Source organism: Spermophilus citellus (assembly GCF_964194105.1).
Source record: "Spermophilus citellus genome assembly, chromosome: 6".
Classification (NCBI taxonomy): domain Eukaryota; kingdom Metazoa; phylum Chordata; class Mammalia; order Rodentia; family Sciuridae; genus Spermophilus; species Spermophilus citellus.
Window position 1 is genome coordinate 40,184,478 of NC_138187.1, and position 14,785 is coordinate 40,199,262.

Here is a 14,785-nt window from a genome sequence, read left to right on the forward strand (position 1 = left end):
ACAGCTCTTGGTTTTCTGGCAAGCCAAGTTAGAAAGGGAAATGTGAAGAAGACTCACTGTCTGTGGAAACCGGTGTTGGAGACCTGGGCCCACTTGACTTCAACACCAGCATTCCCCTGTCACCTGCTGGAGAAGGGCTCTGTGCCTGTCTCCACAGCATCTCTGGCAGAATATGCAGAGGAGATGATCAAGAGATCACCTAGGACCAAGCAGCTCCTTGGGGGGTCCCTTGATGCCACTCAGAGGTGCCACTCTCTGATGAGACCCCAGGGGGGGACCAGAATGTCAAGATTGAGCTGCGATGGGCTGGGGCTGTAGCTCAGTGGTAGAGCACATGTGAGGCACTGGGTTCAATCCTCAGCACCACATAAAAATATTTTTTTATATTAAAAAAAAATAGATGGGCTGTGAGTCCTTGCCTTGCCTACAGCTCACGGGGATAAGTTGCATCTGGAAACCTCAAGTGATAGCTATCTCCCCCTCTGCCCCTGCAAACTGGAAGTATTCCCAGTGTCCATTGCACAGGAACTGGACAAAGTGACACTTAACATCACAAAGGAAGAACTGTGGACACAAACAAGGAAGTGCCACCAGAGTCCACTCATGAGGTCCCAGGAGCTGCTCACTAACAGAGCAAAATGTACTGATGGAGCTGATCCAGCGGGCCGATGGGGCTCCAGGTGGAGCACTGTGTCCTGACGGAGATGGCCTCACATGCCTGTGGGCAGACCTTACGCCTTACATGCATAATTCCTCACTAAAGTTGATTTTAATAAACTAGTGTTCCCCAGAACACCTCTAGGACAGACACGCCTTGAGGAGAAAGGTCACAAAGACACATCTGCAGGACAAAGCCTGCTGGCAGCATGAGGTGACAGTGTTTGTTTCCTCCTAAGGTTCCTCTTTATCCTTTAGCCGTGTGTGCATGGCTTGACCAACCAGAAACCACTGTTCAAAAGTCAGAATGGTGTTGGGAGCCATGGCGCGCAGGTGGGCTGGCACAGGAACTCTGGGTGAGGGGCAGGCGCTGACTGGGGTGGTGGGACCTTCATGGATCCACTGGGGCACCTGGAGACCAGCCCCTGAGGAGGTAGCTTCTGTCCGCTGTTTCTTGAAGGATCTGTGTTTAGGCACGGTTCTGAGGCCGTGTTGGGTCTGTCTTGCGCTCTTCTTCCTGGAGCAGTTGCCTGCTGTGTCTTTCTCTTTTCCTGATTGTCCCTCTCTGACTTGTCTGATGTGGCAGGCTGGGCTTCTGCTGTCCTCCTGCTCTGCGCTGGTGCTGGCCCCCACACCCTCCTCCTGGTGGCACAAGTTTTCTGGCAGCTCCTGGGCACAGGCATTGCCTGGTCACCATCCCCTGCCTCCCAGCTGAGCGCAAGTCACACCCCAACCTCGGTTTCCGTATCTGTCTGCAGGGACCTCATAACCTCTCATACCCTCCTCATTTTTGTGGGGGGGGGGGTCACAGATGATAAAGTAAAGAACCTTCACACTGAGTAGTAATTAAGGTTAGATTCCTCTGGAATGCTCCCACATGGCGTCTTGCCCAGCAGAGCAGGGATTCACCCACCTGCTTCCAAGCCACTTGCCCAGTTCCCGGCCTCCTGGGGCAGGTGTGAGCAGCATCACCCCAGGGTGCAGCAATGGGCAATAGTGGACAGCACTCCTGCCCAGAATCCAGCACATGCTGTAATTTTGCCTCACGCTGGAGATGGGCTTCTCCAGGCTGCAACTGGCCCTCGGACTCTGGGTGATGATCTCACGACCCCATCACCTGTGTCTTGAGTGTGGGCTGAATCTCCCCAATGCTGGGAAGAAGGGGCCAGCATTACCCCAGATAGTCCTTGCGCCAGCTGAAGTTGAGGCCAGGTGAGATTAGTTTGCTCTGTGGAAAAGCTCCCCCTTGGTGCTGGGACAGGTGGGGTGCCCACCCCGATGGCCATTCTTTCTGCCCTCAACCTTTAAATGACAGGTTCCAAACGTGAGAACAGAGGAGCAGATACTCATATGCCTATCGCCTAGCTCTTCCCCAGAAACACGTGACTGGATGCAGCCAAGCTCCCCTCACCTCCTTGACCCATTCCTTCATGTGACCACAGTGTCCGCACCTTGTCCCTGCAAGCCTCTGTTGCAGTGACCTTCCCACAGTTATTGGGAACTTGCTGCGCCCACTCTGGGGACTGGAGATGTGTCATGCTGCTCGTGTGGGCCAGCCGCTCTCCCAATCTCGGGGCGCTGCTCCACGGCAGGAAGGCTACAGTTCCTTTTCTTTCTCCAGGAGGGGCCACCTCTCGTGCATGTGAAGTCCCTGGACCAGGGACCCTATCCCACTCAACTGACTGGCCCGCATTGTCACAACCCTGAGTAAGCAGTGCTCCCCCAATCCTTGTGGCTGGGTGCCTCCCTTGCTCAGAAGGTACCCCTTTGCTATTTGTGTGTCATCCACATCCCCAACTGGGCCTCCACTCACTCAGCAGCTGGTTCCTCTGTCCTCTACCAAGGTCATGGTCAAGGCGTGGGGCAGAGAGATTTGGCAGATGAGTGGGGATCAGAAGGACCCTAAGAAAGGTTCCTGGAGGTAGCAATTAGCTTGGGAGCTGCCCCCCTTCCCTTGCTAGCCCTCTGACTCTGGAACCACCATGCTGACAGGAAGACTAACCCCCTTCCTCTTGTCACAGCGAGCCTTGAGTGTCCCCACCTGCAGCCCACCAGGCTCCCAGGACAATGGCCTGAACCGAGGTGGGTTTGAAGAAGGCTTGCCAGGTACAAAGCAGGACCCAGCTAAGGCTGGACTCCAGGACGGTGCACCACATGCGAGTGTCCATAGTGGCCTCTGTGGAGAAGCCCCACCTCTGGAAGGCCTGGGAGCCATCGAGGCCAGGTGGGGGGCAATCTCGGCTTTCCTGCACCCCAGTTGTGTACCCCCGAGCCGGCCGCTTCAATGGTGAAGGGAGGCTCCCCCAACGATCCCACAAATGAGCTGAGAATCAGGCAGAAGCACCGGAGCCTCCAGTCCAGCCCATGTAGCCTGGAGACCTGAGAGACAGGTAGCCCCGTGGGCAGTGTGGTAACACCCAACCTGAGGCCCTGCCCCGTGACCTGGGTGCATCATGAGAGAAGGGAAGCTTCTTGTGCTTCGGGCATGTCAGGGTGTGGGTCTCCCTTTCTGCACCAGGATCCCGTGAGGTTGGCAGACAGCAGGTCAGGGTCAGCAGCCTCCTGAAACGGCCTTGAACCACACCTGCCAACACAGCCTGACCTGGATGGTGGCTGCCCTGAGTGGCCCACCTCCCCTGAGGCGTCTCAGGGCTGCCCCTCCCTGTCCAGAGCATGGCTGTGGGAGTGCTCAAGGGCTTGCCTGGGACCTCCATTCCTCCACGTGCTGCCTATGCCCAGCCCTGGGGGAGATCAGCAGAGTGACCCTCTTGGGGTTAGGGGCCTCCCCTCCTCAGCAGCCTCTCCATTCCCTGTGGACACCCTGGTTTGGGGTTGGCCCCTGGACTCTCAGCATCTCCACCCACCTCCCTCAAAGCTCAATGGTCCTGCAGTTGTGGTGACCCATTTCACCAGTGAGTAAACAGGCACAGGGTGGGAGGAATTTGTTCCAGAACCCCAGGCGTTGGGACAGACATGAAGCCTTGGCCCCAGTGCCCATCTCAGGCTAAGTGTGAGCTGGCCTCTAAGGAGTATGCACTTGGCTTGGGCTGGGGGCTAGAGGCAGCAACTAGTGACATTCAGAGGACTCTGGGCATGGGTCTCAGGTGCACCAAGAATGAGGTAGGTCATGGGACTCCTGGACTAAGACCAATCTCTGGGTAGACGTCACCCCTGAGCCTAGGCATCACCCTGTATTGCCCTGTACTCCAAAACTGTACATGCCTGGTGGACACTGGTCCCGGTAGAGAACTGGATAGGTAGGGAATAGATCAGAGGGACACGCTGGGGGTGACTGCAGAAAAGGCACCAGAGGACATGAGCCCCCTACGGGTAGTGGAGGTAAGGAATGAGGAAGAAAGGCAGGGAGGGGTGTCCTGCTGCCCTGGGAGCAAGAGTGGAGGAGGGATCCATGTTTGTGTGCAATCCTGGGAGGGAGCCCAGGGCCTCAGAGGCACAGACTCGGGCGGGGTCAGGCTGTTTGGCTATGGAGGGGTGCTTCTGTCCCCGTGGTATTCAGATGAGGTTGTTACCAGCCCATACTGGACAGGACAGCCCCACCCACCATGGACAGGTCTGTGGCATGGAAGCCATGTGGTGGCTGCGGTCAAGGTGGGGCCCAGAGAGATGCCTGGCACTGTGTGCTGGACATTGTCATGGCTGGCACAGAGACCACCATGGAGTGGGAGTGGGGCTTGGCACTGTGCCTGCCACTCACCCTCAGAAACGCTGCCCCCTACCCCTGCCATCCACATTAGAGGCCCGGGAGGGGCAGCCCCTGGGAGTTTCCCAGTGGAAGCTCCTAGGGCCAGGGCACTGCCCGCAGGGTGTGGGCACGGGGCCGCATGGTGAAGGCTGGGGCAGGAGTGGCGTCCAGGGCAGTGGGGCTGATGCCAGGTGGAGGCAGCAGGCGGTAGCGTTGGAGGAGGCCAGCGAACAACAGGAAGAGCTCCATCCTAGCCAGGCTCTCCCCCACGCAGACTCGGCGGCCTGTGAGGGTAAGGGAGACACCAAGTGGGTGCCAGGCCTGCTCCCAGAGGGGGCGTCCCTGTGGGGGTGCTGGGGAGCGTGCCCTGTGGGCCAGAGACCAGGCATCTCAGAGGGGCTTGTCGCCTGTTGGCCTCTGGCCCCAGCCCTGGTACCTGTAGAGAAGGGCAGGAAGGCGGCCCGCTTCACGAAGTGCCCATCCGCATCCAGGAAGTGGCCCGGGTTGAACTGGTCCGGGGTCTCCCACTGTGTCTTGTCCAGGAGCACTGAAGTCAGCAAGGGAATCACAGGTGTGCCCTGTGGGGGCCAAGAGGAGGACCCCAGAAGCAGGAAGATGGGATGAGGGGCCTCTGAGGAGGTTTCCCTGAGGAATGAGGCTCCTACTGACCCCACCTAGCCTGACCCTCGGGACACAGAGGAGGACCCTGATCCCCAGGCTCTGGTGTCTTAGGCAGGAGGTGCTGTGTGGTTGGGGTGACCCTTTCCTTGTTTCAATGGGGGAATCCCTGTGCTGTCAGGCACCAGCCCCAAGACTTGGCATCTCAGAGTCCAGCGATCCTGAGCAAGAGGGAAGGAGAGAATGAGGCCCAGCTGGGCCCCCACCTTGGGGAGCAGGTAGCCACCCAGCTGAGTGTCAGCTGCTGTGCAGCGAGGCACGTGGGGCAGGAGCGTGATGTACCGCTGGACCTCATGAAGCACTGCATTGGTGTAGGGCAGTACCCTCTGGTCCTCAGGCCGGGGCAGCCTCCCAGGGCCCAGTACATGGCCCAGCTCCTCCTGCACACGGCCTGTACCGGAAAGTGGTACCATGTCTGAGGAAGACCCCATCACCTTGCCCTGGGGGTACCCAGCCACATGCGAGGCCTCACCTTGCACGCCTGGGTATTTGGCCATCAGCAGGATGGCCCACTGCAGTGTGGCGGAGGTGGTCTCTGTGCCAGCCATGACCATGTCCAGCACACAGGCCACAGCGTTGTCCTCTGCAAAGAGCCCCTCTTGGTCATCCCCCTGTGAGGCAGTATGGGCAGAGCTTGAGGTCTTGAGGTCTGTCCACCCCAGCCCCAAGCCCACTCACCACCTCCAGTGCCCCAAACCAGGCACTAGGAATGTCCCATTTCATACCTCCCCAGCCCCAGTCCTGGGGTCCACTGGGACTCCCCACAGGCCTCCTGGTTTTCCCCTACCTGGCCCTGCTGGATCAGAGCATCCATGTAGCTCTGCACAGGGCCACCCTGGGGCGTGGGGGAGGCCCGTGCCTGCAGGAGAGTCCTCAGGATGACACGCACTTCCTCGATCTTGCGCAGGACAGGCCGGTGCAGCTGGAGCAGGGTCCCCAACCAGGGGTAGATGTTGAACAACTGGGACAGAGGGCAGGGTGGTGGGGTGGGGCCAGGCACAGCCACCTGGTCCCCACGGAGGGAGCCCGTCCATCCAGCAGCAAGGGTGTCCCCATCCAGGGCTTCAAAGGTGCTGGGGTATGTGCCGCCCATGGCCACAAGAGGGCGTCTGGCTGGAGGCCCGCCGCCCTACTGGGGGTCCGGGGACTCAGGAAACCTCAGTCGCAAGCATGGAGCCATCTGATAGTAACACACCTGGTGGCTTTATGCAAACAGGCTGCCTGTGACCATGCCCCCTTCCACCTGCTAAAGTGAGGAGAAAGGAAGAGGGGGCATTTGCTGCTGCAGATTATCACCCACTCTGGGAGTTGCACAGAGGTGGAATCTGAGGAGCCAGGGTGTCCCCCACCAGCAGGTGGATGCCAGCTGCCGTCCAGCTTACCCTCGGACACTTGCTTTCCCAGGACACCAGCAATCGTGGGCAGAAACTCCTCAAGGCGCTCCAAGGTGAGAATCAGGCACGGGTAGGAAGGGCCATGGGACTGCCCCACAGAGCCCCATTGGGAGGGACTCCAGGGGAGGGCTGTGGAGTTGGGTGGGTTGGCCTGGTGCCCCTAAGAGCAGGACAGCCTCACTCTGACTACAGTGGGTCACAGGCTGCAAAGTTTGAGGACCAGCCCTGGGCATTGCCGTGCTGTCCCACCTCACCTCCTGGGACCTCATGCCAGGGACAGCAGAGTGACAAAGCACACCTGCTGCCAAGTCCTGCTGTCAATCCCACAAGCAGCACACCTGGTGTCTAGGCTTCAGCTAACTCACAGTTAGAGACGCCAAAGAAGGACGTGTGGAATCTGTAGACTTTGGAAAAGAATGACGCGTATCCCCATGATGTCAGAGAACGGATTTTGTGGTTTCTGTAATGTGGTGAAGGACCTGGGCTGCACCCACGTCTCTGGGTCCTACCCACCTGAGGGAGGAGTGTCTGGCCCCACTCCTCACCTTGGAGCAGGTGTGACTGTGACTGATGGGGCACTGGGAGAAAATGAGGATCCCCTGCTCCAGACCTACTATTTCCCACAGAGCACAGAGGCTGGTCGGCAGGCGTGCAGCCAGGGGGGGTCACCAAGGGGGTGTAGACTCAAGCTCTCGACCCAAGTCCAGGCTCCTTTCGCTGACGGTTGGGGTGAAGGATGATGCTGGACACCCCCAGTCCTACTCTCCCCAGGGTCTACCCTTCCTCCAAGGGCTCAGCTCCCATAAGGCAGCGACCTCTCACCTGCAGGCTGGGGGACCCCAGGAGAACCATGACCTCATCAATGAGACCCAGCAGGGACACAAACATGGTGTCCTGGTAGTCAAACCGCTGGCCGAAGAGGAATGCGAAGGTGATGTTGGAGGGAGCCCAGCCCAGCAGGGCCAGAGGGAAAGGCCGGCCTGCAGGGGAGACGGGCCTCAGACAGGCAGGGGACCCCAGGGAGAGGTGTCCCAGCCCCTGCTCACCTCCATAGCTATCCAGCTGTCCCATGAGACACGCCAGCTCCTGCAGCACCTTGTCGGCCATGGGCGCCTGCCCCACGCCCAGGCTATGCAGCACACGCACTGTGAATTGGCGGGCAGCCCTCCAGCGCGCCCCAGAGGAGAAGAAGATGCCTGTGGGCGGACGCGGAGATGCTGTGTGGCCATCACCCTGCCCTACATGGCAGGCAGGAGCAGGTGGGGCCACCTGGGTCAGCAGGGTCTGGCAGAGGGGTCTCGGTTCCACCCTCCTGTTCTCTGGGGGTTGGCCAGGGTTAGCAGGCCCCCTCTTGGCTTGTGATGGGAAGACCCTAAGGGCTCCTGTTCCCCTGGCCCAGCACCAGCCCAAAGGTCAGTCCCCACCTTCTACGACAGAGGACCACACACCTACCCCCGCCTTGCTGGATGAGCTGAAAGATGGGGATGGGGGGCCGATCCGCCAGCTCCTGCCCTGTGCCCACCAGGGCCTCCCTCACAGCCTCATAGCCGGACAGCACCACAGTCTTCTGGCAGCCCAGGTGGACGGTGAACATTGGCCCATAGCGCTTGGAGAGCTGGTGGGGGCAGCAGGGGTCAGGTGGGCAGCCCCTACCTACCAGGCCCTCTGGGGTCCACTTGGGCAGAGCACTGCTGGGTGGAGGAACTGGGGAAGACTCTGCAGGGCGTAGCGGGCATGCAGGGCCATTTCAGGGGACCCATAGAACCATCCCCAGTCTACTGGGGTGCTGCCTTTTGGTGCTGGGAATGACTTTCATGGGTTTTCTTTTCAGCAGGAATCCCAGAGGCCCTCAAGACCCACGACCAGGCTGCAGGTGGCCTGGGACTGCACAGGCAGCAGGCTGGACAGTCCCTCCAGGCTGTGGCCCTCTTTGGACTTTAGCTTGGTCAGTGGCATCCCCCAACCTGCACCAAAGGAGGGACAGAAGCAGCATCCAGGCCACGGCTGGTCAGTTCTGACTCTGACCTTCACTAGGCTGAACAAGGACAGAGAACAGCTCACATCCGGGCTGCCCCCGAGCCTTTTCCGTCATGCTCCTCCCCTCTGTCCTTATGGCATATCTGCCCAGGAAGGTGTCATCTCCCCTTTTTAAGCACAAAACACTGAGGTTCAGGAGCAGGAGGTGATCTGCCTTTGGCCACTCATGTCTGAGGATGGAGCTGAGCCTGCTGTCCTGCCCAGCACCAATCTAGGGCCTGAGCCCCTGAGCCTGGTGTCCTGCCCTAGGGAAGGTGTGACAAGGCCAGTTCAGCCCAGGGCTGCAGCCCTCTGCTGCCTGCCCACCTGCAGTCCTGGAGAGGCTATCTGGGGGACTCTGGAGACAGAAGCCCCTTGTAAGGAGAACTCTTAGGAACTGCAATGGGGCAGGGGATGGGGGCTGGTCTCTGGTGAGGGCTTTGGGAACTAAATGGAAGGGGCTGCTTTGGGGTTGTGGGGACAAGGTGCCAGCCCATGCAGGGGACAGGGCTGGTCAGCCCTCACAGGGCAGATCCAGGCTCTGTGTCTCCCTGAGTCAGCCTGCCCACAGCTGCAAGGCAGGACAGCCAGCCTTCAACTTGGCTGAGAAACTTCCATCGCTAGCTCTTCAAGGAGGAGCCACACCTAGTGGGCATCCCACCCGCACCAACCTTGACCTTCCTGAAAGTGCTTCCCAAAGGCTGCCTCCTGCAGGAGCTCTCCCTGCCCGCTAACCCTGGGCAGCGTCCCTGTGGGGTGGGTGGCTCTCTCTTCCCAAGATCAGGGTAGGGGCACTCCGTTTGCCTCCCAGTGGGCCCAGCACCATGCTGAATGGATGGTGTAAACTGGGTTTGGCTTCCTCAGGGACAGGCCTGGGACACGGCCACCATCTGGCCGAGGGAGTTGAGCAGGGCTACCCAGGCCTACCTCCATCAGTGACCGGTCCTGTTGCGAAACACTCAGCAAGTGCAGGTTCCCCAGGAGCGGCAGCGGGCGAGGCCCGGGGGGCCATCGCAGGGCTGGGGAGGGGCTGCGGGCAGAGGCACGGAGCAGCCCCCAGAGGCCCAGGAGGACCAGGAGCCCCAAGAGCAGCAGGGCCATGCGGACAGCGGGAGGCAGGGCCCCAGTTCCCCTCTGGGCCCCATCTGCCCGTGCCTTATAGCCTCCCTCCCAGAGGGCGTGCCAGCACCCCACCCGCCCCACCACCCCGAGAATGTGGAACAAGCAGTTTGCAGGGGACAGCCCCAGCAGGAGGCTTAAAGCTACAGCTGCGTGGAATGCGAGTTGAGTGTGTGACAGGGGCCCAGGGGTGGCTGGGAGCCCAGGAGGCCATGGGACTGTCTGGGATCAGGCATCCAAGATCTCTACACCCCAAGAACTTGCCCCAGGGTCCAGGCACTCGGGCTGTTGTATCCCTGCCTCTGGGGCTGCCAGCCTGCCTTGGTCTCCCCATCAGAATGGGGCTCTCAGGGCTCCAGGGCCTGGGCCCTGCCTCTGAGGAGAGGATCCACCCCCAACTGCCCCCAGCTCTGAGTTTCCCTCAGCAGGACCCTGGGGAGAGGCAGGTTCCTGGGTGTCTTCTGACACCATCTGTCTCCTATCAATGTCCAGGGAGGGCTGACAGTGTGCAGCCCCTGGGGACCACCCACGAGGGGCCTCAAATGCCAGTGCCTTCGGAGCTTCAGATTCATGCCGGGGGCTGCTCCTCCCACCGCAGCCTGTTCCTGTGGGGATTCTGCAGGGGTGACACTGAGGGATGGGGCAGGGGATGCAGTTCACCCAGAGGGCCACCCTGCAGGCAGCACTGTGATAGGTGCCCCAATGTTTTCCGCTAAACCCTGATGGCAGAGCCTGGAGAGGAGGCGCTGCTTTGGGAATGAGCTGTGAGGGGCGGGTGGCTCTTGGCACCAGAAGTGGCTGGGCCTGCTTCACACCGCCTGCCCTGACACGAGGCAGGGGCCCCTCCATGAGGCCCATCTCCCAGAGTGTCATCCACGCCCTGCACAAACCACAGAGCCATGGCAGCCAAGGCCCTTACCCTCTCAGGTATTGTCCCCCTTTGATAGGCTGTGAAAGGAAAGTCCCAGCCTTGGTGGCACACCTCCTGAGACGGGGCACTCACCACCTCCATCCCCTGCACAGTGAGAGATACGGAGGGAAGCATGTTTGTCCCACCCTCTGGAGCTCTGGGGCATTCTGCTGAGCCCCTGGTACCAAGGTCACTACAGGGTGTCCAGACTGGGGAGTCCTATCTGCCCAGGGAAGTCCATTTAATTCAAGAAGCACTTTTTTTTTGGTACCAGGAATGGAACCCAGAGCCCTCAAACACTGAGCCACATCCCCAGCACTTTTTATTTTTTATTTTGAGACAGGGTCTTGCTAAGTTGCTGAGGCTGAATTTGAACTTGCAATCCTCCTGCCTCAGCCTCCCAAGCTGCTGGGATTACAGGCATGCACCACCAAGCCAAGCTAAGAAATACTTATTGAGTGCCTGTTATGTGCCAGTTTCTACCAGGAGCTAGGGCTACAGAAATTGGCATAGGGACCCAAAAGTTCCACTAGGCTCTCACAGCCCTGTGGACTATGGTCATGTAAGAGTTTGCCGCCAAAAATGCCTCTAGGGCTGGTGGGGACACCGTGAAGGCAAGAAGGCCAGGGGATGCTTTGGAGAGGATGTGGCGTCTGGGCTGCAGCTGCCGAACTGGGATGGCCCAACTTGCAGACACCTCGGACCTGAGCTTGAGGTGGGGTGAAGAGAGCTGGGAAGGTCCAGAGCAGGTCAGGAAAAGACTTTCAGGGAGCTCAGTGCCAGGGACCCCCAGGAAAGCACAAGCCCCACACTCACGGCTGGGAAACCTCCTGTAGCCACCGCAGCAAAGAATCAGAGCAGTTTACTCTGAAGTTCCAGGGCCAGGAACTGCAGGGTGGCTCCTTGTGGAGGTTCTAAGGGACAACCTGTTTTTTTTTTTGTTGTTGTTGTTGTTGTTGTTGTTGTTTTGGTACTTGGGATTGAACTCAGGGGCACTCGACCACTGAGCCTCATCCCCAGCCCTATTTTATATTTTATTTAGAGACAGAGTCTCACTGAATTGCTAAGTACCTCACTTTTGCTGAGGCTGGTTTTGAACTTGCAATCCTCCTATCTCAGCCTCCCAAGCCACTGGGATTTCAGGCTTGTGCCACTGTGCCTGGCGACAATCTGTTCTTTGTCCCCAGCTTCTGGTGTGGTTGACGGGCTCACGCATGCCTCCCTCAGCTCCGCCTCCTCTCCCATGCCTCCTCCCTGTGACTTCTCTTTTTCTGTCTGACACTTTGGGTTTAGGGTCCACCCTAATACCAAGGGATCCTCACCTCAGTTACCTCTGCAAAGACCCTGTTTCCAGATAAGGGAAACATGTTTCGTAGGGAGAGGCCACAATTCAACCTGCTGGAACATGGCTCCCCTAGGTATGCACATATCCGTGTATCTCTTGTCCATTTAATCTGCAGTACGCACACCCCAGGCAGTCAGGATCATAGGAGGGACTTCGTGAAAGAAAGCCCCTCCCCCTGGGCCACTTGCTTCTGCCCCACTTGCACCTCGTCTCCCATGTACCCTTCCAGAGACACAGTGGCACCTGGTCTCATTTGTGCCTCTTTTAAAAATTAGCTTTATTGGGGGCTGAGGATGTGGCTCAAGCGGTAGCGCGCTCTCCTGGCGTGCGTGCGGCCCGGGTTCGATCCTCAGCACCACATACCAACAAAGATGTTGTGTCCGCCGAGAACTAAAAAAAATAAATAAATATTAAAAATTCTCTCTCTCCCTCCTCTCTCACTCTCTCTTTTAAAAAAAAATTAGCTTTATTAACAAACAAGGACCGTGTGTTTAAAGCATACAGTCTGAGTGACACATGTCCACACCCATGAAGCCATCACCACTGCCAAGACAGTGAACATCCCATCATCCCCCAAACCCTTCAAGCCGTGTGTGTCCCCTGCCTCCCTCCATTTCTTGCTTGCCATTTTGTATTTTTAGCATGACTGTGTACCCTGACAAGACAGGGCTTCCTCTCACAGTTGCCTGGTCCAGGGCACGGCAGGTGCCAGCATTCTAAGTTCAGCCTTGGGCCATCAGAGAACGTCCTGGTAGAACATGGGTGCAGCTCCTCTGTGTACACCTGCTAGGATGCTGCAGTGTCAGCTTGCAGTGGCATCACTGGGCCAGAGGGATTTTCCTTTTTGATTCCAGTGGACATTCCCCACACTGACTGCGGATTGTTCTGATCAGACTTGATCAGGACCATCAGATCCCAATCTTGAGTTGTGCCGTGGCCTGGTTGAATGAAGGCTCAGGCCACACCTGGCCCTGCCACCAGAGGTGGGGCTGGTGGGTTTACCACAGGGGTCAGGAGTCAGACAGAATGGGTTCCAAGCTCATTCCCTCCACTTGCTAGCCATGGCGACGGCAGCGTCCAAAGAGCCACACAGGTGCTCCCAACCACACAGCCTCCATATAATACAAGTTTTCCTTCCTCCCATTAAGAGAAGGGGCCTGGGTTTCCCTTCCCTTGAATCTGGAGGGCACTCCTGACCATGATGGAAGCAGACCTGCAGGGCTGCCAAAGCTAGATCACAAAAGAGATGCAGTTTCCACCTGTTTCTCTGGACTGCTTGCTCTCAGGCCCAGCCGCCATGCTGTGAGGGGGCCCAAGCAGAGTAGCTCAGGTGGAGGCAGCCGACTGGTGTGATTTAGTCAAGTGGAAAGGGCTATTTGCTGGGTAATAAAAGCTTCTATTGTTCAAAGCCCTGGAACCTTATTAATGAATAACCCAGTATGCAGTCCCTGCATGGTCACACTCCCACCCAATGACCTGTGCCCACTCATCAGCAGCCAGAATGCACCTTCTGCAGTAGCCCATTCCAGCTGATACCATGTGGTGCTGTCTCCACCAAGACCTGTCCAGACTGCAAGTTCCTGAGCAAAGCAAATCGTTGCTATTTCCTATCATTAAATTTGGGGCCACGTGTTACAAAGAAGTAAGTAACCCACATGCTGGCTCCATAATCTTTTTGTTTGTTTTGCAGGGATGGGGGTCGAACCCAGGAGCACTGTACCACCAAGCTACACCCCCAGACCTTTTCCAAATTTAAGTTTGGGATAGAGTCTCCCTAAGTTCCCAGTCTGGCCTCAAACTTGCAATCCTCCTGCCTCAGCCTCCCTCGACTCTATAATGTTAAAGGAGGGATTTGACCCCTTTGAGTTCATTCTCTCTCTGTGTATGAGGTGACAAGGGTAACATCATCCTAACTATATTCACTCAAAACGATCGATTGAGCACCTATCTGTGCCAGGTATTGGTCTAGTTACTGGGGATCTCGTGTGAAAAGTGCCTTGTGTGAAAATAACACAATAGAGTTCAGAAAGGTTAGCTCTTTCCCCACTTTTCCTCTCAGTGAACTGCAAATAAAAATCTCTACCAGTTAAAGATCTCATATAAAGCAATAATCATTTGCGAGGAGACAGTCAATTAAAAGCTGGCCTCTGCTACGTCCCTAGTTCCTCAGTGCTGCCAGACAGAGGCTGTGGCAACCTCAGGGGAGGGGGCTGTCCTTTACTGCTAAGTGGTGTGATCTAGTCAAGTGGAAAGGGCTATTTGCTGGGTAATAAAAGCTTCTATTGTTCGCAGCCCTGGAACCTTATTAATGAATAACCCAGTGTGCAGTCCCTGGTTTCAGCCATGTAAAATGGTTGTTTATGTGACAAGAACAAGGTGCAATTTTTCCTTTTGTAGTTTTAAGTGGGCCCAGAGCCCCAGAGCCTCTGGCAACTGAAATGGGCTTCCTAAAGCGTGGGACTTCCCTGGGTCCTTGCAATGAGGTTTCCTCTGCTGGGTGTTCACGAACATTCAGGGTTGTCTCTGGGCAAAGAGGTGAATCCAGACTGGAACACAGGAGTCCAGTGGTGTGTTGTGTTGGGGGCAGGTGTGCAGGGAACAGCAAGCGGAATGCTGGAAGGCTCCAGAGAGGTGCCCCAGTCAAGCTAAAAGAGGGGCAAGCTCAGGGTTTGCTGGCCGGGCACCTCTCTGAAACCCCTCTGGGAAGCTGCTGAAGTCAGCTTCTCCATCCAACAGTAGAAGCAGCTGTGATGTTGTGTCCCTTCAGAGCACTGGGGTAAGAAAGCTCATCCAGAGGGTCCAGCTGTGAGCTCTGTGTTGCTTCCTGCCAGGCCTGGCATGTGGTTGGTGTGCAGTCATTGTTAATGGGTGGATGGGAGAAGAGATGGAAATCGAAGTTCAGGCAGAATCTGGAATGGCCAGTAATCTATCTCCTTCATCATGCAGCTGAGGAACGTTGACAT

At 57.5% G+C, this 14,785-nt stretch overlaps 1 protein-coding gene and 1 long non-coding RNA gene across 6 annotated transcripts; one reads left to right on the forward strand and one right to left on the reverse strand.

Annotated features, from left to right (window-relative positions):
• The first annotated feature begins 883 nt into the window (after positions 1-883).
• On the forward strand, positions 884-9,221 carry LOC308651847. Of its 2 annotated transcripts, XR_014022675.1 has the most exons (5): positions 884-990; positions 2,279-2,364; positions 2,679-2,763; positions 6,255-6,485; positions 8,264-9,221. It is a non-coding gene; the product is annotated as an uncharacterized lncRNA (long non-coding RNA). The 2 variants fall into 2 exon arrangements; XR_014022676.1 differs by lacking the exon at positions 884-990 and having other exon boundaries at positions 1,001-2,364.
• On the reverse strand, positions 3,954-12,200 carry CYP2W1 (cytochrome P450 family 2 subfamily W member 1). Of its 4 annotated transcripts, XM_081299399.1 has the most exons (8): positions 9,376-12,200; positions 7,885-8,047; positions 7,255-7,628; positions 5,826-5,999; positions 5,511-5,649; positions 5,245-5,429; positions 4,797-4,938; positions 4,346-4,644 (listed from the first exon to the last, which is right to left on the reverse strand). In XM_081299399.1, the coding sequence occupies exons 1-8, from the start codon at positions 9,547-9,549 to the stop codon at positions 4,457-4,459; spliced, it is 1,539 nt and encodes a 512-aa protein (XP_081155525.1). In that variant the 5' UTR covers positions 9,550-12,200; the 3' UTR covers positions 4,346-4,456. The 4 variants fall into 4 exon arrangements, with proteins under 4 accessions (XP_081155523.1, XP_081155522.1, XP_081155525.1 ...); XM_081299397.1 differs by having other exon boundaries at positions 3,954-4,938; XM_081299398.1 differs by having other exon boundaries at positions 5,245-5,649.
• Between the last annotated feature and the right edge of the window lie 2,585 nt (positions 12,201-14,785).

What these genes read in the sequence shown, in the direction of transcription:
- CYP2W1 (XM_081299396.1), bottom strand. Translation starts at nt 9,549, where the DNA reads ATGGCCCTGCTGCTCTTGGGGCTCCTGGTCCTCCTGGGCCTCTGGGGG. An exon ending in AGGACCGGTCACTGATGGAG is followed by an intron (nt 8,048 to 9,375) that starts GTAGGCCTGGGT and finishes TGCCCCCACCAG; the next exon opens with CTCTCCAAGCGCTATGGGCC. An exon ending in GTGGCTACCTGCTCCCCAAG is followed by an intron (nt 4,939 to 5,244) that starts GTGGGGGCCCAG and finishes TGGCCCCCACAG; the next exon opens with GGCACACCTGTGATTCCCTT.